Raw genomic sequence first — 26,627 nt, 5'->3', positions numbered from 1 at the left:
ATTTGCAGTCCATCCTCTAGTACTCACCCAGATGGGGCTATTTAGTTTGTATTTGTTTACCTATTACACATGAATTTATCCAGTCCCTTTCTAAGGCTCTTGGTGCACCTACAGCTTACCATGATCACTTTTATTCAGTAATATATTTACTAAGGTCACAAAGATAAAAGTCAGATGCACATACCCAGAAACAACACAAGAAAAGCATTACTTTCCTACTAGTATTTATAAATTTTGCATGTCCAATAGCTGTTATTTTGCTATTTATATTCAAACATTTGATCTAGAGTGGATTTTATAGTCAAATAGCATTCATTCATTATAATAGACATTCAGCATCAAAGATTTGAGATGTCCCTCTGCATACGTGCTTCAGGCACATTGCTGACAATGTATTTATGGGGATTACCAAAACATCTTAACACCTGAGCATCTTGCAATCATTGATGAATTTGTAATCATATTCCTAAGGGGAAGAGATTAAGTTGCAATTCCCCTTTTCAAAGATAATTTATTGAAAATTCATAAAAATTAAACAACTTACCAAGATCCTATAGGGAATCCCGGAGAGCCTTTGTCTCTTGAGTCTTGTTCTGGTGTCACAATTCACCTTCCTGAAAACCTGAGCCTTCAGTGGCTGGCAGAGGAACAGACCCTTACCTAGATCTTTGGTACTGGATCACTGTAAAATCAAAGCCTGCAGGTACAAAATTACCATTTGTTTTACCTAGATTTTGACTGTCTTGAAACAAATCTTCTATGAAGGAGCTGGAAGGAAGCTTGTAATAATATATGGGGGGTTTTTTTGTTTGTTTTTTAGAGCTTTCCCAAAGAGTAGGAAAAATAAAAAGATTGATTAGGTAGCTGTCTAAATTTGCAGGTAGGCCCAACAGCACATGATGAACATCAGAAGATGAGGTACATGATGGATGTCAACTAAGCAGCTTTTGTTTCCTAAGTTGTCATTTTGTGACTATTCTATTTCATAACTTATTGCACTGTATCCTGAATTACAAGATGCTGTTTAACAACTGGTCACAATAAAAAAACATGACAGATTCATCCTTATACAAATGTGCATCCAAAACTGTCACTGGTTGTAATTTTGTCATTATTCTCCTTTTTATAACATTGAAGTGCAATTGGAATAGGAAATAACGTTGTCTATTGACCCATTTTTGACTTGTTGCAACTAAAATTGCTTGAGCATAAAATCTGGTGTTGTGCAACATAATTTTGATTCATTTCTGTTTAGACAGGTTCTAAATACACAAAAGATAAATGATATATTGTCTTTGCACTGGAATTGGCAGCATCATCAGACTGATAGCAAAGTTGCTATAAATTTGAAGATGGACAATTTTTTTCCTAACAGCTTCCTGAAAAGACAAATAATTATCAGAAATATGTGTGAGTGCCAATAATAATTCTGTATGAAACTGAAGAAAAAAGACATCAAGGCAAAATAAAATGATAGATTAGATGACATTTGCTTCATACATGATACTTTTTTTAAAAGCAGCAATTTACTGAGTTCAGATAAAACTTTTTGAAAAAATCTCTGTACAAAAAATAATTATTGTCATGAATATCGGTCTGGAAAATTAGAAAGAGATTTGATCTAGACTAAAGTGCTTTTCCTTGGTTCTATGCATTTTGACCAGTATGCAGTGAATGTACCTGTGATGCCTGTGCTGCCCAAGCACTGTTTCTAGAGACTTCTGCTCTCCTTCTCTCTGTGGTTGTAGTCCAGCATTAATTTATAGCTCCTCTGAAGCATTGTTTCAGAGTTGCAGGACAGAAGGGTATCACAGAAAAGGCTGTCTAAAGAGAGAGAACAGTGCAGAGAATGATGGGTTGAGGAAATGGTACTGTCACTCTTGTGAGACCTGACACACATTTCTACTTGACAACATGAAATAAAGTATTGTAGTCAATTTGACACATGAAATAATCTTGTTTTGGAATGACCTGACTTTCTAAATCAACACCTTCTTCTTTTTTTTTTTTTTTTGGTAAAAGAACGAGATTTTTTTCTGAAAAACCCCATCAGTTTTAAGGAAACTGTATTTCCCACTGATAAATTGGAAAAAAATATCCTGAGCCAGTCTATGTAAAACATGATATTCCAAATGATCATTTATTGTATTTTTTTCAGTGCCATTCAGAAATTATTACAAACAAATCTCTAATATTTTTATTTATGAAAACACAAGCCCACAATAATAGTACTTATATTTTAAATAAAATTAAAATGATGCATTTGGTGACTCAATAGTGAGGAGCATTTGAATTATGCAGTTATGTTAATTCAAGCAAAATGGCAGAATTTTTTAAAATTGTTGCTTAAATTGTGTGGCCTTTTCATATTGCTCATAGTAAGTGCTGCTCACAACAGTTTAAAAGTGTTATTTATTACCACAGAATTAGGACAGAGTAAAAAGTATTGAAAGTTGCATTTCAAATTGAGACAGTGTTCCTAAGATAGAAATCTAATGAGACCCTCAGTCTGTGGCTCTATTTTCTTCCATGTAAGTATACTTCTCATCATGCTAAGATCTCAAAGAGCCTGCTTAAAACTGTAGGATCCTATTCCTAAATAAACCCGAGTTAAAAAAAAAAAAAAAAGCAAGCCATACATTTGGTATTGCATGCTGCTGCCTCTTAATAAGACTGTTTTTCTTGAATGGTTTAGAGCAGAACTAATATCACTACTATCTTTCTTCCCTGAAAACCATTCCTTCTTCATTATTAAACAATATGACTAAAGGTAAGACAGCAAACAGGCTTTTAAATTACAGCTGGAAGAAAAGAAACAAAACTAATATCTGCTGGCCAGAATGAAACTATATGCTATTTTTTAAACAATGAAGCTAGAAAAAGAATTTGAACAGAATTTTAAATGAACCAAGTATTTGTTCACATCTTGACATGCATTTTTTCTTCCACAATTTGTAGTAACCTAAAGAATCCTCAATTCACTAAGAAAACAATTTTTAGGAAGTTTGAAAAAATTACACAACAATAGGAGTTAAAATTCAGAAGTGCACTGGATAATGCAATTGCTGTTTGTTGTGATAAACCAGTACTAAAAGATGCTAGAAACATTTCAAGAAATTGTGTTACATAAGAATTAATAATTGAAAAGTTGGTGAAAGATAGTACTAGAAGTAGACAACCACCACATAACTAAAATCTGTCCTTTGAAACGACATCTTTTCTCTATTTTTCTATTAGTTTTCTATTTCTCTATATTTTCTATTCATTCTTCCCCTATTTCTAGACATGCAAGAGACCATAGTTCAGACACTCATGCTTCACACAGCATTCCTGTTCAAGGAATTCTGCATGTGCTCCTGAAGACTAGTTTCATCACTTTGAACACAGTTCAGAAAAAAGTTTATGATTTACTTAAGATGATTATGGAAATATTTACACTAGATTTAATTTTCTTTTATACATTAAAATATTTTCTAGTGGGATTTGGATGTGTTGCATAGGCTTTTTATATACCAGATAGTCATATATATTTTAAATATTTGGTTTTTGATGTAAACAGGTGGTTAGCAAAATAAAAGGGAGTTTGTCAGCATTTTAGTGAATTTGTGCACAAATTCTCCAGATGTAAAAGGATGTAGCTTTATATATTAGTACCTATTTTTTTCTTTAAAGAATGGTTCCAGGAACCATAATTACAGTTGGTACATAACTTATAGGAAAGACTAATCCCATTAAAGTCAATGCAATTTTAGTGATACTTAAGATAATCAAGGCTACAGATGGAAGCAAGACCAGCAATACATCAGATTTTATGGGGAGAGCATCTAACATGCTCAGTTGCTGTAGAAAAGAACCTGAAGCTACGGAATGGACCTTACTTGGAGGTAGCCTTGGGTTTGGTCATGACTCCTGGGGATTACTGATGTTGACAGTAGCAATGACTCTGGGGGCACTGCAGGCTGTTATTGACAGCAGATCTAGGTGCATTTCCAAAAACATCTTTTTCAAAACGTTTTCTTGGTATCAGACTCAGAAACCAGTCATCCATTCCTTCTGAGGTAAGTTAGTCTGGATAGGCAATTGAGTTTCTTTTCCATTTTATAGAGTGGGAGGTTCACAGACAACTCTTAAACTTTTCAATAACCTATCTGTCAAAGCCAAACAAGAAAAATTTGCACGGAAACTACTGATTTGGTGGTCTAGCAAAAAAAAGCTAGTCCCTCCCTATAACTATTTTATTTACACTGAAGCAATGTTGGGTACGCTGTGGTTACTATACATATGATACAGAAGTAAAATGAGATAGAAGATATATTTCAGCATTTGGTTCCTTCAGATCATATTCCAAGACATGTCAAGGTATATTAGAATAACAGAGTCCAGTAGAGCTGTTTTTGTGGGAAAATAAAAGCCAGATTTAATTAAGTTTATAGACTCATAAAGACTTTTTCAATTAATACATTCAAATAAACTTTCAAAATATCAATGCAAAATACATTGACATATGAAATAAAAATTCTCCACATTGCTTATTAGCAAATCTATATTGCTTCCAAGTGTTTTTTTCTTTTCAGAAAGGCTTCAGCTACCAGTGTCAGTAATACAATACTTGCTATTGCCTCCTCACATCACAAAGATTCCAAGATTTTCTTATCAGTATTTAAGACGAGAATTGGCACAGTATATTATAGCCGTCTTAATATAACCTGACACTGGTGATTTAAATGGTAGTCATAGTTTGGCACAAAAATCTGACTAAGAGTTCCTGGTTGTCACTGAAGTCCTTTTGGATTTAAGCAAAGCTGTAATGGCAATGGAGAAAGGATGAAGCCAACATCTTCTTGGGTGACAGTGTCAACGCGGCAGCAGCAGCTGCGACAAATTGCTCCTCACCATGATAGGAACAGCATGGCAGGCTGTGTCAAGGTGTTTGTTTACTGAGAACTTCAGAAAGCAATGGAAGTGTATTATGTTTATATAATTATTATTTATAACTATTGTTGGTGATGGGAGGAATGGTTGAAAGTGCCGTTTTGTAGCGCTTCTTGAATTACATACAAAGTAAAATGATGTGTTTAAAAGTGCTTATTTAGTCTTGAGTTGACTAATTATTAACTACATTCTTTTCCTCTCTTGTCAGTGAGGGCCTATTAACCCAAATCTGCTTATTGTGAGAGATCACTCAGCTGCACAGTATTTTAACGTGCTTTGTATGACATTAATTTATGCTGGTACTGTGTGCACGCAAGGATCCTCTCTCACTGCTCTCCTCGATCATCAGATAACTCTCCAAAAATACTAGTCTCTTTATACACTTGCAGTGCTAAGTGGAGAGAAAGAAATTTAAAGCTAACTTCTATTTTCCCTTCACTGACAAAGTCCTGCATTTGAACTCAAAATGGGGCACCCGTCAGAGATCCTCACACAAGCAGAAATCCCTGAAATTTTAGCGCTATTTCTTAGTTATAAATAATAACAATATTCTTGATGGGTGGCAGCTAATGAGTGTTGGTGCAAATGGCGATTTCAGCAGGAAGGGATGCCAGCAGAGGCCCTACTGACTGGAGTACTGCACGGTGCTGTACTTTGTCACTCGTCTCCGGGAGGTGCCTGGAGATGCCGTGCCCATTCCCTGGCCAAGGTGACAGTCGGCACTGAGCATCTGACCCGTGCTGCTCATGCCCCCCAGATTTGCTCCTCCCAGACTTGTTCCTCCTAGGCTGCTCATCCCAGACCCTGACACTACTCTCTCTGTGACCACCACGTTGTGGGCGTTGGATAACTCTGAGGGGATATTTATTAGGCTGCCCGGCATGCCGGAGGCAGGCCTGAACACCCTTTCTGTCACTACCACATTGGACCCATCTACCAAATCAGGAATGCTCAGAGATGCCGGCAGTCGGGAGTTAGGCGCGATTACTCTTTCCGTGACGATGACGTTGGAGCCCTCTGTGAGGTCGGGGATATCTAGCATGCCACGCAATTCAGAGGCAGACGCAGGCCCCACAACCCTCTCTGTCACCACGACGTTGGATGCACGCAGAGGGTCAACGCAAAGAGAGGGGGAGCCAGAGGTGTAGGTCTCGGTCACTGTCATGTTGCCGTGGAGCAAGGGATCTGGCATTGGCCTTGGGGGCTGTATGGTTGTCCCAGACGTGTAGGTGTTTTCAGTGACAACCGTTGTAGTGCCAACTGGGGCAGGCATGGGTGCGCTTCCATTGACAACGATGGTGGTGCCAGGTGGAGGGAGGTTTAGATCACTTTCAGGGCTGGGGAAGGGAATGTTGACGACGCCTGGCCAGGGTGGGTTGACATCAGGGAAAGGTTCAATCTCTTTGCCGAGACAGATCTCTGCTAGGGTCTTAAATTTTGGTCCTAATGTATCCAAATATGTTTCATCTGTATCTTCTCCAATAAAGCTGCAGCAACCCACAGAGCCAACTGGAGTACCGACTCCTTCATGATCATAAATTAATAGGCAGTCATTTGCTGGCCGACCTTCATCTTCGTCTGCATACACAAATGCTTTCTGTAGTTTGCAAAAACAAAAAAAATGGAAGAAAAACCAGAACAGAACAGAAGAACAGAGGGAATTTTTAACCATGAATTCTCAAACCACAGTAAAATTTCCCTAACCACAATAAGGCCCAGCTGACTTGAAAAATAGGACATCAACAGGACAGACTATACCATCAACATTTTTTAACCTTGAAATAAGTTTATTTAAATATTACTATATTTTATTCTCGTTTCTGCCAACAGGTAGCATCTTGAATTTGGTCTGTCATCAATGGCTCTGTCTATGTGGCAAAAGGGACAGGCAAACAGGTGCCTTCTTTGGGCAGCAGTATCTGAACAAAATGTTAGGAAGAGGAGTGAAGCAGGGTTGCAAGGGGAAGAATGAAGAGACCAGGAAAGAGGAGATGGGATGGAGGATTGTCCACAGTGGGGGAAACTTGGTGAGTCCAGAGGGGAGCATTCATTTTGAGCAAGAAGGAAATCGCCAACTGGGGATGATGTTGAGGATCCTGGCCTGGCATTGCAGAGAGATCAGGCAGGAATGAGGAGAATTTAAAGAGAGTGTAGAGTGGGGTTGGAGGAAGCAGAAAAGGATGGAACAGGAGGCCTGAGAGGCCGAGTCAGAGAGCTTGGGGATTGAACTGGTCCAGGAGGATAGCAGGAATACTATGTGGAGGCCTATGGCTGGCAGACAGTTAATACATAGGTGCTCCAGGCCAAGGCAGGAAGATTGCAGTCTGGGAGAAATCCATGCTTGGGATGTCAGGACTGCTCTGTTCTTTCCTCCACTGAACTTTGTTTAGATTTGAAATATAGCAATCCTTATAGCTTAATTGGTGTTTTGATGACATGCAATTATAACATTTATGCCTCACAGTTCATGCATATGAGTAAAAATATAGACCATGAAACCATTAATCATGTAAATTCCATCCCATTTTTTAATCCCACGTGTAAAGGCTAATTAAGGTGTTGCCAATTGAAAAACTGCATATTGGTGTCACTGGTAGTTCACAAGTCTTTTAGGGAGCAGAAATGGCAATAAAAATAAGAAAAATTGATATTTAAAGTCCTTTAAGGATTAAAATTACTTCATCAAACAAGTTGGATGGGAAGCAGGACTGAACAATTCCAAAAAGCTAGTATATATTTATACACCAAGAAAGGTGAAAAAATACATAAATTTAGTGAGTACTTATGAAGTTGAAATAATTTAATTGCTTCCTACCCCTATCTACAGTGTCCATCAATTTTACAAAAAGGCTGTTGAACAATCCATCTACTATGGCAGCAGCTCAAAGGCAGTACTACTACTAGTGTTGTGAGCTTTGCTCTCACAGCAGTCTTGTATCATGGAAGTTTCAATTTAAATGGAATTAACTTGTATTTCCACCATGTAACCTGGGAAGGAGAATCTAACAGAGAGCATTCTCACAGATGTAACTCAAAGAATAGCAACTAATTACCTCAGAGAAATAGTTGTCCAGGAAGGCCATGTTCACTCCTCCTTCTCTATACTCTTTTATTGTTCCTCCAATTGACCCTTTTGCTTCCCCTGTTCCAGAAATTCCTCCAGCTGTTCCGTAGCCAGTACCAGTGCCATAGCCAACACCTGTAGTTTCTTCAACACCAGAAGCTACTACTCCTCCTCCTCCATATGTGTTATTATATATATCTGAAAACAGAAGAAGTTATCCTTCCTGTGTTCTGTGAAACTTTGCACACAATTTGTCAGTTGTTTTTACAAATGCTATAATGACACTACTGGGTTTCTAAAGGTATTTTAGACCAATTTCAGTCACAGGTACTAAACATTGAAACTGCAGTAATAATTAAATACACATTAACAGACACCTAAGCTCTTGATTTTATTCCTGAGGCTAGGCAGCATGTGCACCTGTGTTTTAGAAAATCAGTGGTTTATTCTCTTATTGTCCAGAAAGATTTTTCTGTCTAGTGTATGTATATATATATATACACACGCACACACATATATATGCATATATGTATATATATATATATATATATATATATATATATATATATATGTATGCTGTATATATATGCTGTCATGGAGTTAAAAAATTAGGTAACATTTGTCCATGCAAATATGTAAATGCATACTTATGATCACATTGGTGTGAAAATGTTTTTCCTTACACACTTAGAAAATAAAGATTTTTGTAAATCCTAGAAAATAAAGAGTTTTGTAACTACTTTCACATTTTCTAGTAGTGAGATATTTTAGGGGGGAATAACATTGGATCATAGTAACCACCAGTTTATAATCCAGAATGGAAATGGTCTTTAAAATAAGTTATAAAGTAATACTTACAGAATTTTATCTTCTCTGTATTTTTTAATAGATGATAACAAGGAAAATTTTCTTAATGATTAGAATATAATAAAATAATTGCATACAGTAGTCTTGAATATGGCTGCACTGGGAAACATAGGTTAAATTATATATTTTTTTCGTTTTTATGAAATGAGAAATCTGAGAACATTCTTCTATAATAAATAGTCAGCAGAGAAGTTGTTTTGCAGAGTAACATTTCTTTCTGTCAGAAGCTAGTGCAAATAGATCTAGGCCAGTATCCTTTCTTCCTCTTCTGAGGTAAGGAATAGGGGAGAAGAAGAAAGTGGCACTGCACAGCTAGGCTTATTCTCTATGATCACTGAATTCTTGGAGGAACCTTATCTCAGAAGCATATATTTATTGTGTTATGTATCAGCTTGTCTAGGTTAACACACAAATTGTCAGTAATTAACTAGCTACTTGACATGCTCCCTTGTGGGAAGCAGGAAACTGGGAAGAACTGAAGATTTTACTGAAGTTATGAAGGCAAATACCCTTATTCTGGCTAAAGACTGATTTCTGCTTAAACTAGTGTCTTGTAAAGGCCCTCCATTCAGTAGCTGTGCCGATAAAGAAAAATTGCCTGGGAATTGAAAGCCTTGGCAGATATTTCAAAATAAGTGTAGTTTGCAAAAATTATTCTGCTCAAAAATTCAAACCCCAGAATTTTTATTCCTACTAGAGGTCCTAGCAGCATGAGTTTGACTATCTGCAGATGTGAGATTGGAAGGGTTGGGTTATAGCTGGGAAACCAAAGGACTCCATGAATATGAAGGCATGAAGTTCTGAAAGACAGCTTTATGACAGCATAACATAGAAGATTTAAGGATCTGCTTACCAGAAGGTTCACCAAAATCACCTCCTGCAGCAGTTGTTGGGGCAAGAATGTGCGAGACATCCTGGAAAACAACATTTTGACTCCTTGAATGGTTACCTTAAAATTCCCATATGAACATCAAGACTTTGTGAATTATGTTAAGGAATTAGCAGTCCAAACCGTTAATAATAGTTAGTCATTATCACCATTTCCATTAACAAACAAAACAAAACAAAGCAAAAGAAACTACAAGTATTTTTCCTTGTCAACACAAACAATGATCAGTGAAGATAATTTGTGTTCCTTTCTCCTAAACTTGCAGTGAAGGAGCTTGCTAGTTATTATGCTTCATCTGAAGGAACAGTGGCAACAAACTGTTGTGCCAAACTGACTGGCCTCTGCTTAAAACTCATAAACCTCATCAGTGAATGTTAGTTAAGAATCAACTTTCATATCTGCCTGGCAATTGTTGTCAATGCCAGACTGGTTTGAGATGGCACCTTGTTACTATCACTTTCTATAGTCAAATACAGCCTTTACTTGAAATATTAATTACTTCTGGTTTTAGAAACATGGGGTGTACTGACCCTGTCTTCAGGCTGTGCACCTTCTATTCCCCATGGATGAATTGCTCCTTCTGTGCATTCAGGTACAGGTTCAAATCCAGTTCCAACTCCTCCTGCAGCGCCAGGTCCACAGCCACAACAGTCACTCATTGACATCAAAATTGGAATCACTTATCAAGAAAGGAACAGGAAACAAGGATTTAGGACATCTCTTCCTCACAGGAATACCTGCTCTCCCCAGAGGTGCTCATGAGCTTTTGAAAATATGCCTTTAAAATGTTTATAACCAGGCAGCCTGTAAGTCTGGCTTTCAGAATCGTTAGCTGCTTATGGAGATGCCTGTATTTGGAAATTCAGAATAATTTGTACCTTTAGTTATAGCATAGCAACACAGGGGTGGGGCTGTTACTCTAAATTTATGCTTATACACCTGGGAACAGACTTTGATCTATCTCAGCTGAACCAATATAAGTTGCATACATATGAAAATTAAACAAACAGAACCAGTGTTGCTATGTATAGCATTCAGTGCTATTCTTTCCTGATATATAAGCATACATATTTCTCTTCAAGTATTGTAATTGAAAAGAAATACACATTAGTAATAATAGACATATGAGAATCAGTGGAGAATCCACCTGACTGCAGTGATCTCTGGCTAAGGCTCCAGTTGCAATTTTCACATTACATATGCACAATGCTTGATTTGAAAAAGCAGTAGGGAAAAACCCCAAGCCCTAGCTTTGCCAAATGTTTACATAGAGTGAGTCAGGTTTCCCAAAGTGCTGTATTATGCTTAGTTGTCTAAAGAATTCAGTGCTGGAAATTGCAGAATGCTTGTAATGGCCAGCATCAAAAACACTGCTTATTTTAGAAAGGTGATGCAATATTAATTAATAGAATTATAGAATGGCTTGGGTTGGAAGAGATCTTAAATGCTATTTAGTTCCAACCCCTCTGCCATGAGCAGAGCACACTTTCCACTTACTAGGTTGATCAAAGACCCATCCAGCCCAGCCTTGAACACTTCCAGGGATGGGGCATCCACAACTTCTCTGGGCAGCCTGTGCCTCTGTCTCATCACCTTCACCTAAACCTATGTTCTTTCAGTTTAAATCCATTGCTCCTTGTCCTGTCACTACATGCCATTGTAAAAAGTCCCTCTCCAGCTCTTTCGCAGGCCCTCTTTAGGCACTGGAAGGCTGCCCTGAGCTTTTCTTTGAGTCTTCTCCAGGTTGAACAGACCCAACTCTCTCAGCCTGTCTTCATAGGAGAGTTGCTCCAGCCTTCTGATTACTTGAGCATCAAAGTGAAATGAAAGGGGAAAGGACTATATAATGTACAAAGTGCTGCCTCATACAGCATGACTAAGGACATATTTACTCCAGACTATGAGGGGAGATTTCCAAAGGATGAAGGACAGTCTGTCCTGTAAGATAAACCATCTGGGGACTACTGATTGAACAGCCTTTTGAAGCTTCAAAATTTTGTGTTTGTTGATTCCTACTAAACAAAGATCAAAACCTGAACTAAACTCCGCTACTCAGAAAATCAAAGGGAAAAAAATCAATTTCCTCAGGTTTTGTAGTCAGTATTCCTGCAATGGGAAATTTTAGATGTTGATTACTGGATGCCCAGGCCATGAAAGAAGGTTGGTCGCTTATGATTGTGGTAGTCTGAGAAATAATTGCTTATATAAATTCTAACTTGAATCCATGAAGCTCATAATTCTTCATGAATGCCAGGACAAATGAATTAATGTCCTGTTTTGATCCTGTTATTATAAATGCTACTTGTTTTTCATTAGATGTGATGTTTGGAAGAGTAGCCAAAAGTTTCAAAATCTATGGTTTATTGTTCTCCTACAGAAATCTAGCTTCGAGTTCAAAAGAATCTTGTTCTTTAGATCCTTTCATATCCAACTTGGTTGGAGCTGATACTTGCCCATTTCTTCTAGTAATGTAATGGAAGTACAAATTACAAAGTGTAAGTGGCAGGACAGCTCTATCTAAGAATTGGATAGCAATAGAAAGGAAATGCTTAATTTTGAATGAAAAATGTGTGTATGTATAACATAAAATTTATGGAAAATCTTTTTGTTCAAAAGACATTTTTTTTCTCTGTCAAATGGCCAATAGAAGCCAATGGATTAACAACCAACTGAAAAAGTAACCTTACTTTAAAAAATTTAAAAATGCACTTTTTACATTATTTAGAAAGATACTAAAATTGTTTTCTTAATTTTATACTTACAAACAAATATTAATCCACCGAGAAACATCAGGCCGATGGCAGCCCCACTAAGTGTGGTATTGGATTCGAGTTGTCGGCCATAATTTTCATTTCCAGCATAACCGTCATCAGTGGAGGCAGTGTATCCTTCCTCACCTCCATCATAGCCGTCAGTATAACCCTGCCATTCTGTGTGGTCTTCAAAAGGTCTATTCTGGTCATAATCAACACCACCACCACCACCTTGTTGTCCTCCGTCTTCCCGGCCTCCTCCACCAGTACCGCCACCGCCACCACCAGCGCCGCCACCACCAGCGCCACCACCACCAGCGCCACCACCACCACCAGCACCGCCACCACCAGCACTGCCACCACCACCAATGATAATTATTCTTGTGGCCCCACTGGTGCAGTAATTCCGACTATCACACTGGCAGGCTTGCACAGGAATTATGTGTGGTCTAGCACAGCGCCGGCCTTGGCTGTCTCTTACAACGACATAGATCCTATAAAGGTAAAAGTCTATGTTCTGCCCCACTAGTTCTGCAGAGGAATCTTGGAGGGAAAAAAAAAAAAAGAGAAAAATATTTGGATTCAGGTATTGACTATAAGTGTTCTACAAATCTATACTACCTGTGTATTACGCTCAAAGAACAGAATGAAACAAAGTGTTCCCTTTCTAAGCACCTCAATTACTTATGCATCTACATACAGGACTTACTCAAAGCTGAAACATATAATATTCATCTATGCTTATTTCTTTTTCTTGCAAAACCTGAGCCAAATCAGTCTAGTTATCACTTCTCCACTTGAGAGATACAAAAGGGGAAAATGAAAATTTTTACTTGCACTGCTACTTTTCCTGAATTTTATTCTCACAATGGTAAAGATAAAAGTTGAAAGTTTTATGCATTTCTTTTTCCTCTCTCAAGGAACCCATGTATATTTTTCCAAAAGTGTTTTAGTAGGTTTAAATATTTAAATTTACATATTTGCAACTGTTTAGGACAGATAGGAAATTCAAGAATACTTGCACTTGTGATAATTGCCATTTAATGCAGTCTTGTAGGCATACAGTAAGTTATGCAAATTCTGTCATTTCATAATTCATGGGATTTGATTAATTCATTATTTTGTCACGTCGTATTGAAGGAAACTGGCAAAGCTTCACTGGGCACTGACTAAAACAATTTTCTTTAAAATACAAGTAGGTATGACTGGTACAATAAATTTAAAAAGTTGTAATCTTAATTTGCCATTTTCATATGCCTCTAATAGAAGTAAAGTTCTACTAACTATAAACTTAATACTCTAACAAAAAAACCTGAGAATTTTTTATTTGCTTAGGATTTTTTAGATAACACAGAAATGAAAAAGTAACAAATTACTCCTTTTGATTTACATCATTATGTTTAGACCTGTAAAGGCTCTTGTCATAGTATACTCAAAGTACAGTTTTGCTGCTCTATTTTTATCAGTAAATTTACAGTTTCCTTTAAAATATAACACATCATAATTCTGATTTAAATATTCTAATAGACATATATATGTATGCATGTATTCAAATTTGGAGTAACTTCTTAGATTATATTTAACTGAGATTTGAATAGATTCTTATGAGTGTTTTGTTTGTTAATAAAGTAACATCCTAATCAGTTATCTTAGACAAGAGCTTATTACTATGATTTATTCTGTTATAAAATGTAGGTTAATTTACCATTTATTCGTCTGATAATCCATGTAGTCTGAGGTTCACCATGTATGCTGAATGTAAAGGGGGTAGCATAGAGATCACCATCCCTCTGCTTTGCTGAGATAATCACTGATGGGGAATGCATACATACTTTCCTCATTTCAGTATTAATACTTGGGCAATTGGCATTGATGCCATCTATTGAAAGAACAACGGTACCAGTAGCAGTATATCGAGGAACCCCTGTAAAAAGAAGATATTTGTGGTCAGGAGGGAATATTGATACCATAAATAATGCAGTTAGGGTTGGAAAACAAGAAATATGAAAAAAAAAATTGAGAGAAATCTGGAACAGAAGGAGTTTATTTTGGAAAACTTAATCTCTTTTCTTACCTCTGGTGATAGCCAGAACCTCTGCTTGGTACTGCCCATTGACTACGTAGACTGAATCCCGGTTAATAACTTTGTTCAGTGTGATTTCACCAGTGTTTTGATTGATTCTGAACCAGGCAGCTGGATCACGTCCTATACTATATCTGTGTGGTGAAGTAAAAATACTCAGCGTTATGTTATGAATATATGTATTACATATTTATTTTTCAGATAAAATTTGGCACTTTGGACCATTTTTCTTTAGTCTATGCTAGATGCTATTGCATTTCACCCAGTTCAAGCAAAATCCATGTAGACTCCAAAAGATGTAGACCAGAAAAGTAGTTAGGAATAAAGCAAATGCATAGAAGCCTATTTTATTTTGAAAGTGGCATCACAGTCTAAAAATAAAATTTTTCTGGATCCTGTAAATCTTTACTATAACCTTGTTAATATCAATGGTTAAATGCACGGCTTTTCTCATTCTACAGTTGTATTTTACTGACACATTTCTGTGTTTAGGAAATTTTTTTTCAAATATTTGTAAATTGGCTGTATTTATTTATACATACACTTAAAAGCAGATTATGGTCTCAGTTATTATCTTTAATTTCAAGAGAAATAAGTGTAAATTTTTTACTAGAGAATGAGCTAGTAGGGACCTCTTCTATTCTGACTGGATAATTCTGTCTGCTTTTCTTGAGATACTAACAAATTCCTCCCTTGTAGCAAATGTTTCAAGAAAAAACATTCTGTTATATCTAAGTTACTGACTGCTAGAAAAATTATATTTTCTTTGTCTTGTGCTTAAGGCTAAGGAAAATAGTCAGGAAAGAAAAGCAATTATAGCACAAAAATGGGTTATATACTATTCTATAATAATACAGAATATAATTTCATGTAATAATAATATTATATGATACTATATAGTACTATTCTATTGCCATTTTTCTATTGCTAATCAATAAACATTGTTTTTAAAAGGGTTTTTTAAAATACCAATTCCTCATCCCATTGAAATCTCAAAAGAATTATTCCATCCAAGGAGTTTAGTAGAGCAGAGCTTACACAACATTTGTCGCAACAGTTCTAGTGTCCTCATCCATGGCTGTGTATGTTCCTACAACATAATTCACTCTTGCACCTTCTGCCAGGGAAAACACAACTGAAGATGGATGAAATCTTGGTGGTTCAATCAAATTTTTTACTTCTACTGTGAGAGGTGTTCCAAATATTTGGTACTCATGTGCAACAGAGTGGTGGAAGGCAGCTACATTCCTGACGCCAATCATCAGTGAGTGAGTTCTGATATGTTCAAAATCCAGTTCCTAAAAGGCAAACCACAGAGAACTAGATAATACATAAAAGCTCCTTCCATATTTAATTTTTTTTTGTTTTAAATGGTTGAGTGACAATGTTTTTACTGCCTGTATAATTCCGTTAACAATTAGTTAAAATTTTAAGTCAAGAACTGAATCAAAATATTTATCCATACCTTAATTACTCTGAGAATTCCTTGATTTGTAGCTCGATCTGTAACAATTTCAAAACAGTTATCTTCATTACCGGATATAAAGAAAAACTCTGCTAACCAATTGTCTGTAAACTCTTCATCAGCATCCAGAGCTTGTATTCGTAGCAGTTCTGAACTGAGTGAATTTTCTGAAATACTTGCTGAAAACTGAAATGACAGATAAATACCTATTAGCAAACATTTATATATATATACATATATATATATATATATATAAATATGTGTGAGGAAAACACAGCTGTCTGCAGAGATGCTTTTGAAGCATGTTCTGAGGACAATCCTTGCCAATTTAATTAAGAAACGTGTTCTGGTCACATTGTGATTACGGTTATGGATTTTTAGAGCTGTATCACCTTCAAGTTTTGGAGAGGCATCACAGAGGAAAAGGATTTGTGCTTTCTACAAGAAATGATCTTTCAAGGATTGGGTTATTCTACATAATCTGGCCATATTTCAGGGATCTGGGCACCTGAATGACAGGATTTCTCTGAATACAAAGAAGTCAGGATTGACATCTCTGAATACAAAAGTAATCTATGTGTATGTTACCAGAATTGTTTCACAAGCAATGGAGTGTATTTTGAGCACTCTTCAAGGGAACAACCCTGTAAATCCTGTGGAACATGTAAATTTGAAAGTTCTCTATGGGTTAGTAAGGGCTCTGTTACCAAAGGGGCTTTTAAACAGGGTTTTAAATCAGTGTTGCTGCTTTTGTTATTGGAAACTTACAGAGCTTTGAGCAAGAGTTGGAAAGTTGTCATTAACATCGATAACTTTCACGTTACAGCTACAAAGGGATGATATTCCATCTGCAGCCCCATCCCGGTCTGATGCTTTCACAACCAGAGTGTAACTACTATGTTGCTGTCACAAAAAGAGAAGTGAGTATGTTAGAAGACCATCTGTGCATCTTATAAATTACTCATGCTTGCTACTATTTCCTAATGTAGGAGTTCTACTTAGACATTTTATTGTGACACATCAAAACCATGCACTTCCCCATTAATATTTGTAAAACCCACAACCTTTCTCTCTCTCTCTTCTATATTTTTCTTGCTCTCTTATGCACTACAACATCATGTTATTTAGCTTTGGAAGGGAAAATGTTACCTCTCTGTCAAGATAATTTGCAAGATGGAGTTCTCCTGTGTATTTATTCATAATGAACATGGGGGGACCAGAAGGTTCCTGACTCTCTATTTTGAAGGCAATTTTAGAATTCAAATGGTTAGGTTCATCTGCATCTGTTGCAATGATTTTCATCACCAGGGTATCTAAAAATAAATAATAATAACAATATTTTAAAAAACCCCATAAACAAACAAACAAACAAACAAACAAAAATAATAAAAAAAAAAACGGAAAATCTCTTGAATTCCTGCAAACAACTCATCATGACAGTGCTAAAATAGTGTATGAAAATGATAGAAGGTTATCTATTCCTTGACATTTACAAAGGAAACAAAACTTTAGTTTTGTAGTACTGATTCTGACAATGTTAATGACTTTAAATGAATTAAAAATCAAGGTAGGAAGGAAAAATGCAGACATTCACTGAACTTCTTTAAATTAGCATAGGGAATATGCATAATAGGACGGAGCTTGTAGAGATTACTATAAGAAATCACAAATTTAAATGAGAATTTCTAGAGAGAAGAAAAAGAGTGTTAGGCACCATTGCCTCAGTGCTATTTGCATGTCTAATATTGGTTGCTGCACTTTTGGTAAAAAGAACCATTTTATTGGTTTAAGTATGGAATTATTTAGTAATTTTCAGCTGCAATTACAAATACACAGGCTACATGTACAAATATTTGCAAGAGAAAAATGGGGAAAAATGTGTTTTACATACCCTCAAAGGAAGTAAGTGTAATGATGTTTTTATTCTAATGAGAAGGAATGAATTTTTTACTTTACATTTTCACATCTGAAAGAATTTGCATGATGGCATGGTTAGGAACTGGAACATTCAGCACTCATGTGGGGGAGGAAAGGGAGAAGGAAGCATTGCTGATTAATTTATAGCAATTAGCCCAGGCCCTGGCTCAAATAGCACTTGGAGAAGCATCTGCTGCTCCCTCCTCTGCAGTGGCCCTGACCAATGTATGTCATTGCCTAAGAAAGCAGAAAGAGCATCCCAGGTTTATATTTACTGTATTCTGTGAACTTTACTAGTACTGTCAAAGGCATAGCATAGTTACTTACTGTCCATGCTGCTCTCTTCAACAGATCCTGTAAATACAGTTTGTGCAAATACAGGAGGGTTATCATTTATATCCAGGACTCTGACTCGAAGTTCAAGAGGTGGTTCCAAATCTACACCGGTCACCGAGTGTTTAGCAAAGCAACGTATCTAAATAAAGAGATTTACTCGTTTTAAAACCAAAAGTTAAGTAAGCAAAGTAGCAATCTGAAACAAATGAATTTGTTGTCTTCCCCAGCCTGGATCCATCATTATAAAGGTAAAGAAAAAGGAGAGTACTTACAACAAATACTGGTGTTACTTCCCTATCCACTATTGATGTTATATTAATTTCTCCTGTTCTTGGGTTAACAACAAATATTCCATAGGGTGCACGATCAATTCCAACTCCAGAGATGCTGTATGTGATTGGATTGTCTTCTTCACAATCAGATCGGATCTACAGTAACAGATAATAACAATTTATGCCGGTTTACCTACAGGGCTTTTTCTCCTATTCTTGTTCTTGTAAAAAATTCTATATAACTTCAGTTTCTCAACCACTTATTACAAGGTTCAGTTGACTGAATCAATGGAAAGCTCTTCTACAAAGTGTCCGCCTAGACATCCATCTCCCCTTAAGGGCTGGCTAGGCTTTCTATTTCTCTTAAATCTGTCGGGGAAGTGGAGAGAGAAGCCTCCAAGGCTCCAAGGGTATCACACTGTGGCTGGACCTCAGTAAAGGCATGGTCACAGCGAGAGAACAGGAAGGTATTTCTTTTTCTCTGCTTCCTGCAGGTCATGTATAATCTTTGAACTTCTGCTCAGGGGTTTCTCGGGATGAGAGAGAGAGAAGAAAAATGTTATGATCTAGAGCAAAAATACTGGTTGGAGCTTCCTGGGAAGTAGACTCATGGCAATGTTCTAGGAAGCCTCTGGTCACTCCTCAGCAGCTACATGGATTCACCTTATGAGACTGTCTCAGCAGAGCTAGGAATATTGCATCATCTTTCTTTTATTCTATATTCCTTGCTTTTACTACTCTAAGCATAGATACTTTTAAATCCCTCTACTTTTATCAGCCTGTCATTGGCAAAACTTCCTTGTCAGTGAATAGTTTTGTTTGTCTTTCTACTTACTCTGGCAATTGGATTCCTCTTGGAATTATCTTCTCCTTCTCTACAAGCTGCAGCAAATTTGATCCATTCACGTTTTTGTCTTCTAAAGGTTTTCCATCTTGCCATTCCATTTTCATCCCACTCTTTTACCTTTGACAAGAGTTCCAGTATCATATGATCTCAATCCATTTTAAATAAATACAGACAATCATAATTTCCAGCAACAAGGAGAAAAAAGATTTTTGTAGACCATGTCCTTTTTTACATGTCTGTGGGTACCAACCTCTATGATTGTACATGTTTATTTTAAAATTACTCATTTGTATGAGATACTCATTTAGATTTAGGCGAATTTCTCTTGAGAGAGTGAGCAGGTTATTACCTGCAACTGTTTAATATTTAAATATGTTTTCAACCTTCAGGTTCAGAAGTGTCTTAGTTGAGTATTTTCCACATGATTTGTTTATTTTTGTTACATTTTGTTTAATCAGAAAAACAGTTTCTAAAGAAACATATATTACCTCTACATGAAATCCTGTGCTGAAATCCAAGAGTACCTGCAAGAACAATAAAAAAATTGGCATGTAAAAATGCAAGGCAAAATGCAGCAAGCAAAACTCACCTGCAAGACGTTGCTATACTGCAGGCCTGGAGCAGGGCTTTTTTTAAAACCTATTGCAATAGCTTATCTAGCTGCAAGATTTCCACAAATGAGTTTGTGAAATTCAATTTTTTCTATATCCAGCACCTAAATTCCTTGACAGTTAAAACCTTCAAAATCCATTCTGCCTTTCAAGACAGGACTTTGAGTTTGAATGGATATGCAAGAGCAATTTTCAAGCTGTTCCTTCATCAAAATAAAACTTTCACACAGATTTTTAACACCTCAGCTAAAGAGAGAAGTGATTGCAAGAGTTGTTACCAATCACTCTAGGAAACTAAAGAAGTATTTATCCTAAATAATTTATTCTTTTTTCATTATGTTTTTTCCTATTTTCAAAGTCAACAATAAACCTGGAATCCTTAATTATGTAATTTAACCAAAAAGAATGAACATGGGTTTTTGGGACTTCCCAGTGAGATTAAAGAGATTCAGTGTAAGATGGAAATCCACCTGCAGGTTTCAGGCAAATTTCCCTGGTGTGCAGTGGATTTTGATTTGAGACTCAATTATGCAACTATTCTTGAGTAAATAAAGGTAGCAGAATCAGATGCAGTATGTAATTACTTTAAAACTAAAGTTTAAATGAGAGGAGCATCAATTTCTTGATTACCACAATTTAAAAGAAGGCACAGTTTAATTAATTTTATTCCTAAATAAGGTGTGAAAATGAGCCTCACTTGGTGAATGTACCTCCTTCAGAGCATCTCTTTCAGGTCTAGGATCTGCTTTTGCTCTCTTCAGACAATAAAGGGTGAAGAATGTGGGATTTGTAGGACGGGATGCTTGTTTCATTCATCATTGGAAGAAACAAAATAACCAGGTGACTCAACAATTATTGCAGTGTTTCTCTTTTCTCAACAAATGTTAACAGCTACAGTTATGAGTATTTCACTTCCTTATAATTTCCCACGGCTTTTTGTTTTGGTTTGGTTTGTATATTTGTTTGGTTTTTGTCTGATATGTTATATCTGTGGGGTTTTATGTCATCTATGCTTGGATAAAATCTGTGATAATCTTTTATCCTATCATTACATCATGGGACTTTTCCTCACTTCAAATTTATTGCGTTGTGCTGGCAAGACTGGAACATGGAGACAGAATTTTTTCCACTTGCTTCATGTTAAGACAACTCCTTACATGCAACAGATTAATGAACAGCAGCTTCACCCTCCTTCCTCTCTCTCTTTTCCCCATTTGCCTTTATGCTGCAAGAATTCACCATCTGTCATTTACAAAACAGTGTTTCCAGTAATCTGGTTTTGCCCAAAATATTCCCTGAGACCTTGGCCTATAATGGATGCTTGAATCTGCTTCTCAATGAAGGAGTTTAGACTGTGGATCTGCCCATTTGATACTTGAAATTTTTTAGACTATTCACAGAGAGGATTCTTTTCCTTGTTTGTTTGAGCCAGCTCTTGACAAAAATGATTAAGAAAAGTACTCTGTGGGAGAATCACTACAATATGTTCATATTGTGCTAAAAGCATCAATGTACATCTTTTAACTTATGTTGAATGTAAGACTGTTTAAATCTTTAGCTTCACAATAGGGTTCAAATTCACGTGCAGCTGTTCTGTTCCTCATCTCAGAGAAGGGACAATATCAGACTCCATGTCAACTGCAGGGTTTGTTCACCCCAGTAGGAGCTCAGTCCTGTTCTTTTATATTCCCCCTTGGATTCCAGGAGAACATGGAAGAGTCAAAGGGGCAGACTACACAGTCATGAGAGAACCTGAGTGATGAAGTCCACCAGAAATAACACTAATTGAATGTCTCTTATCAGTTTATCCCACCTCCTTTGGTGAGCACAGTGAAATCCTCTCCACCCTTAGGCTGAAATCCCTTCTGGCATGCAAACAATTGTCTTGACATGGCAAAGTATGGGTATGCACCTCCCAGTGCAATGTTAGTGAATCTTGTCTGCTGTCTGCAGCCTATCCTGTTACTTAATAGTGAGACTAATACCTCACCCCAGCCACATCACTCTCATATTCTGAAAAATTATTCTGAGTTTTTCTGAAATAAGAATTATACCTGTGAAGAATTCTATTACTTAAGGACATGAATATTCATAAACCTATTGATTCCAGCCTATAGGGAGTTCTGTTTTCAAGCAGTGAAAAATACATATTTTGCACTGGAATCTCATTCTTTGTTTTTGATCACCAGTAATGGGACCATCAGAGATTTGTCCATTGGCAACGCTGGGGATTGTAAATTTAGGCCCTGTATTTGCACACTTGTCCTGTGATAGCTAAGGCAAATCCCATTTTGCAACCTGTTGGTAATGGAAGATCTTGAATTCAGAGTCCTTAGTACAGTTCATGTTATTATTTGAAAAAGCTGATCTGATGAACTTGGTGTTTCAGTTTGGCTGTGGTGTATGAAGGAGGGCGGGCAGATATCAGACAAAAATGTCTAGTTCAGCAGATAAACCTGAACAATTTTGAAATTACATTTATCCTACTTGATCCAGGGATAGAGGCTCCTTCACCTCCCTAACTAATGCCTTCTGGTTCTCCACTGTCACCAGCAGTTAGAAGTCTTCCCCTAACCCAGTTGTCTATTTCTAATATTTAACTGGGATGCAAACCCTTTTTTTCTAGTGCTATTTCCAGCTGATAAGTTCTGTCTCCTAGCAGCTAACCCAAGCAATTTTCTAGGTAGTTAAAAAAATTCCTTTCTAAGCCCATATCCAAGTACAGTACTTTCTATAGACACAGGGATAAACAATAATTAAAGCAATAGGAGCCACTGGAATGTGTGGGATGCATCCTGAGGACCTTGGGGTAGGCAAGCTGGCCAGAATGATACCAAGATTTGCTGCCCTGTTAGTCTCTGAGAGACTGTGAAAAAAGGAAGCTGCAGAGAATCTAGAGGCTGTTTGCACAAGCTGATTCTGTTTTGGGTTGGGAGATGTGCAGGCAGGAAAAAAGCTTATGGCTTCTGTCATTTGTACAGCTTTCAGTTCTGTCTGAAAGCTCATCTTTCATTGTAATGATACCTGGACCCTGTGTCCAAAATGACACCTTAGAGTCACACTGGAGTTATTCTGAATTTATTCTGATGTAACTGGGAACAGAATTAGGCCCATAGGATGTGTACTGTTCTTTTCACCCTGAAAGCAATTTACAAACTAGAATTAACTAATCATTAATTGAGTACCAAGCAATATCATACGTAATTGGAATCCTCCCTCCTCCACCTACTCAAATCTAAATGACTGAACACGCCTTTAACATCTTCCCAGCATTATTCATATGGGATCTGCTTCTCTCTCTTTGAAGTCAACAGTGGCATTGTTGTTGGCCTGGATGGGAGGAGTGCTGAGAACTCACACGTATTGTGTTAGTCATCAGGCTGCCCTGGTAGCTCTGGTACTGTCAGCGTTTTGGGACTTTTACGTCTTCCTTACTCATCCAAAGCCCTGACTCGAAAAGGGTTGCAATAATGAGCCCTTCCCCTTTTTTCATTCTGCAACTCTTTAAGAAAATGATACATCAGAACATATGAAACAATGAGAAGCAGAGTTCAAAATATATGGCAAACCCTCATATTTTAAAAAAATGCCATTTGATCACTTTTTAATTGAAACACGATTTTCTACACTTCACCTTTTCATATGTCACTTATGAATGTAGTTAATCCAATTTAAGGGAAAGATAATCTGGATGATTTTTCTGGCATTTTGTTTTCTAATTCAGAGGAGGTCAGGTGTTTCCTATGTTAGCAATACTTTGAATTGCACCCAGCATGGAGAATCCATTACTATTTCAACAATTTTGACAGGAATAATCCAGGAATTATGTCAATGCTCATATCAGGCTGAAGAATATACTTTGAAATTTTATTTATTTTAAAATAGGTTTACTCAAAGAACCGACCACTTTGGGAAAGTTTCCACTGAGATTGTTTATGTTCTGCTATTGTATCTTCAATTGTATACAGATACAATGCATTTCCATAGAGTAGCTGAGCTTCACCATTAGAAAAATGAACAGAAAAGCAATTTCAATATAGGGTGTATGCCATTGTCATTAAAATTTGAGTTTTTCAAATTAGTCATGCTAAGTGCCCTCAATAAATCTCCTCAATAAAACCTGAATTCTGATATGACTTAGAGTGTTCTGGCTGCAAATGCATGTTTGCTTAATGGCCATTTTACTTAGGAATGTAAAACTGCAGGCTTAAGTACCTAATCTTAGGTGAAAGTTCCTGGATGTGGAATTGCTGTAGTTTCTACAACAAAATTATTTGGCAGAAGAGCTTGAAGGTTCCTGATTCAATCCTGGCAGATATTTCATTTGAATATACAAGAGAGGTTTTAGCTCCTGATTATTTTTACGTGCAATCAAGTTATGAGTAGGATGTGTAACCATAGCCTAACAACTGGGGGGGAAAAATAAGCCTAGATAACACATGGGAAAATGTATCCAGACAAAAGTGCATAAGAGATGTGGTGAATTTAAAATTATTGGCTGTCACATGATAGCTGGCAGAAGAAGAGTCATACCTGATCAAACAGGTTATTTCCATAAAACGTGTCTGTGCTAGTATCACAAACAGAACTCCCTTACTCATAAGAATAATGCCTTTGAAGTCACATGAGCAAGGGTTGCAGAATCAGTCCCACCAATGGTGAAATCCATAGAGCAAATTATTTGTTTCGGGGCTGGTAAGTTTCCTTTTTTTTAAAGTGCAGTAGTGTACAAAAATATGTATAACTCCATGGTAATTTTATTTGATGCAACTTATTAACAATATACTAACCAGAGACACCATTCAGACAGGTGATTTTCATGAAAGGTTACTTAAGCTGAAAGCCAAAATTCTTTCTCAGAATACACTAAAACTGGATATATAAATATATAATTTATTTGGTCTCGACAAAATGTTGAAAGATGCTGTTAAGCCGTACAGGCCATCATGAACAATGCTGGGCAGAAGAATGCATAACAAGAATCACAGTTTCCTCTGGGTAGTAAAAGTTTAAATTTTTGATAGTCATCAAAACACAATGGAATTTTTCAGAATCGATCTTCTTTTCTGACCCAACACCTACCCTTCATCACTCACACTTTTAACAACAACATACTGAAAGAATGAAAATGGCTCCAGAGTTGCTGAGAAAAGCAAAGCAGCAAAATGTCTTTTGACATGGACAGGCCTTACACATAAAACAGTCAAGCTTTTTGAACTTCAGCACACTGGGAGTTTGCATCACCAGGTAAATGAGTAAAATGAATAGTCACTAGTGCTTCATGAAAATCCAGAAGTGTTAGTGTGATGTGCAACAGGCCAGTCTCAGACACCCTCTGCTGCCTTGAACAAGCAGAGACTTATCCGAACCATAACTTGCTTTTGCCAAGTTTTGCCCTTGTTTGCTTGGCAGCTGCTCTGTGTTAATTAGTTCTATTTTACTGATTGCAGAGCTGTCACCTAAAATTAATGGATTGTGTTTTCATAATGGTTTTAGGATTTTTTAATCTAAAACAGACTTTTTCTCAGATATAGAATTTCTAGAGAAGTCAGTAATGAGAAGTTAACAAACATTTACGCATACTAATACACTGTATAACATGTAAAACTGCATGAACACCACAGGATATAACTATACTAGAAATCCTTCTCAATCTCCAGGCCATTAAACCTCTACCAAATCTCAAGAGGTCAGCACAGATGAGTAAAATGAATCCACAGAAAAATTAGATTGCAGGAGCAGTAGAGCGCCCATAGCCCTTTTAAGTCCCTTCTGGATAATTTCCACGCCTTTATGAACACACTGAACAACTATGCCACTTGACCATAGCCACAACTTTCCTTTTACAGTGAGAAAAACAAACCCAAAGAGCAACACTTTCATCATGCATTCACTTGCTCAGCACATGGCGGCTCCGACACCAGTGCACAACAACGCCGGAATCTTTTGCAATGTGAAATAATAGGGCAATTCTTGATTTTTACTTAAATGAGATCGCTAATTTTTTTCTCCCTTGAATATAATTGTAGGATTTGGTCGCTCTGAAGCGACCTTGATAATTATTTTAGAAAAAAGAGATTTGAATTTTTTAGAAAAAGGTATTTCCTAAACTGATAAAATAGTAAAGATATAGAACCAAATTATATCCAACCATTACAATTTTTATAATTACAAGCATTTTATTAGTAACTGTGACCTCTAAATAGTAGCTACAGAAAACATTTGCCTGAAAAATCATGCAGTAAACATAGAAAGTCGCATCTTGAACATCAACAGATTGCCAAAAGTCTAAAAAGAAACATTTGTCAGTATTTAATGAAAAGCTAATTTAAATCTATAGAATGTTCACAAGTGCTGTTTAAAAGGAGCAGAGCTTTGGTTTTTATGGAAACCTTTCACAAGATTTTTTGGGGAAGAGTTTACATTGTAAAATGCAATGGTCTGCTGAGGGAGATTAAATCGGCATAGTCACAGAGTTTACAAATATTGCTTTAAAATCCGACTTACCGACAAAAGGAACAGAAAAGCAGCTGTTCGGTGAGGGAGCCAATCCATGGCATCTGACTTCTCAGAAACAAGTCCAACTGAGTT

The 26,627-nt window shown here is 36.7% G+C and overlaps 1 protein-coding gene and 1 long non-coding RNA gene across 2 annotated transcripts in view; one reads left to right on the top strand and one right to left on the bottom strand.

Annotated features, from left to right (window-relative positions):
• Positions 1 to 26,627, top strand: part of LOC106851965 (uncharacterized) — a 43,670-nt gene that overhangs the window by 7,330 nt on the left and 9,713 nt on the right. The window contains exons 2-3 of the long non-coding RNA XR_015807219.1: positions 16,880 to 16,973; positions 18,322 to 18,554. This is a non-coding gene — a long non-coding RNA (uncharacterized LOC106851965). The remainder of the gene's footprint in view (positions 1 to 16,879; positions 16,974 to 18,321; positions 18,555 to 26,627) is intronic.
• On the bottom strand, positions 2,164 to 26,606 carry LOC106851964 (desmoglein-4-like). The gene is made up of 16 exons (XM_088174373.1): positions 26,544 to 26,606; positions 19,914 to 19,949; positions 19,414 to 19,542; positions 18,579 to 18,734; positions 18,298 to 18,445; positions 17,203 to 17,366; positions 16,822 to 16,956; positions 16,054 to 16,239; positions 15,627 to 15,886; positions 14,580 to 14,722; positions 14,211 to 14,429; positions 12,515 to 13,048; positions 10,283 to 10,431; positions 9,717 to 9,777; positions 7,986 to 8,194; positions 2,164 to 6,529 (listed from the first exon to the last, which is right to left on the bottom strand). Exons 1-16 carry the CDS (start codon positions 26,589 to 26,591, stop codon positions 5,555 to 5,557), a joined length of 3,552 nt encoding a protein of 1,183 aa, XP_088030499.1. The 5' UTR covers positions 26,592 to 26,606; the 3' UTR covers positions 2,164 to 5,554.

The sequence above is a fragment of the Sturnus vulgaris genome, chromosome 1, assembly GCF_052056855.1.
Source record: "Sturnus vulgaris isolate bStuVul1 chromosome 1, bStuVul1.hap1, whole genome shotgun sequence".
Taxonomy (NCBI): domain Eukaryota; kingdom Metazoa; phylum Chordata; class Aves; order Passeriformes; family Sturnidae; genus Sturnus; species Sturnus vulgaris.
Note: the sequence above shows the minus strand (reverse complement) of the source record. Positions and strands in the feature narration are given on the sequence as shown.

Bases quoted from the DNA above. Each gene is read 5' to 3' on its own strand.
- LOC106851964 (XM_088174373.1), bottom strand. From the start codon at position 26,591: ATGGATTGGCTCCCTCACCGAACAGCTGCTTTTCTGTTCCTTTTGTCG. The intron at 18,446-18,578 runs GTAAGTACTCTC...CTCTTTATTTAG, and splicing joins AAGTAACACCAGTATTTGTT to ATACGTTGCTTTGCTAAACA. The intron at 13,049-14,210 runs GTAAATTAACCT...TTTCCCTCCAAG, and splicing joins GATTATCAGACGAATAAATG to ATTCCTCTGCAGAACTAGTG.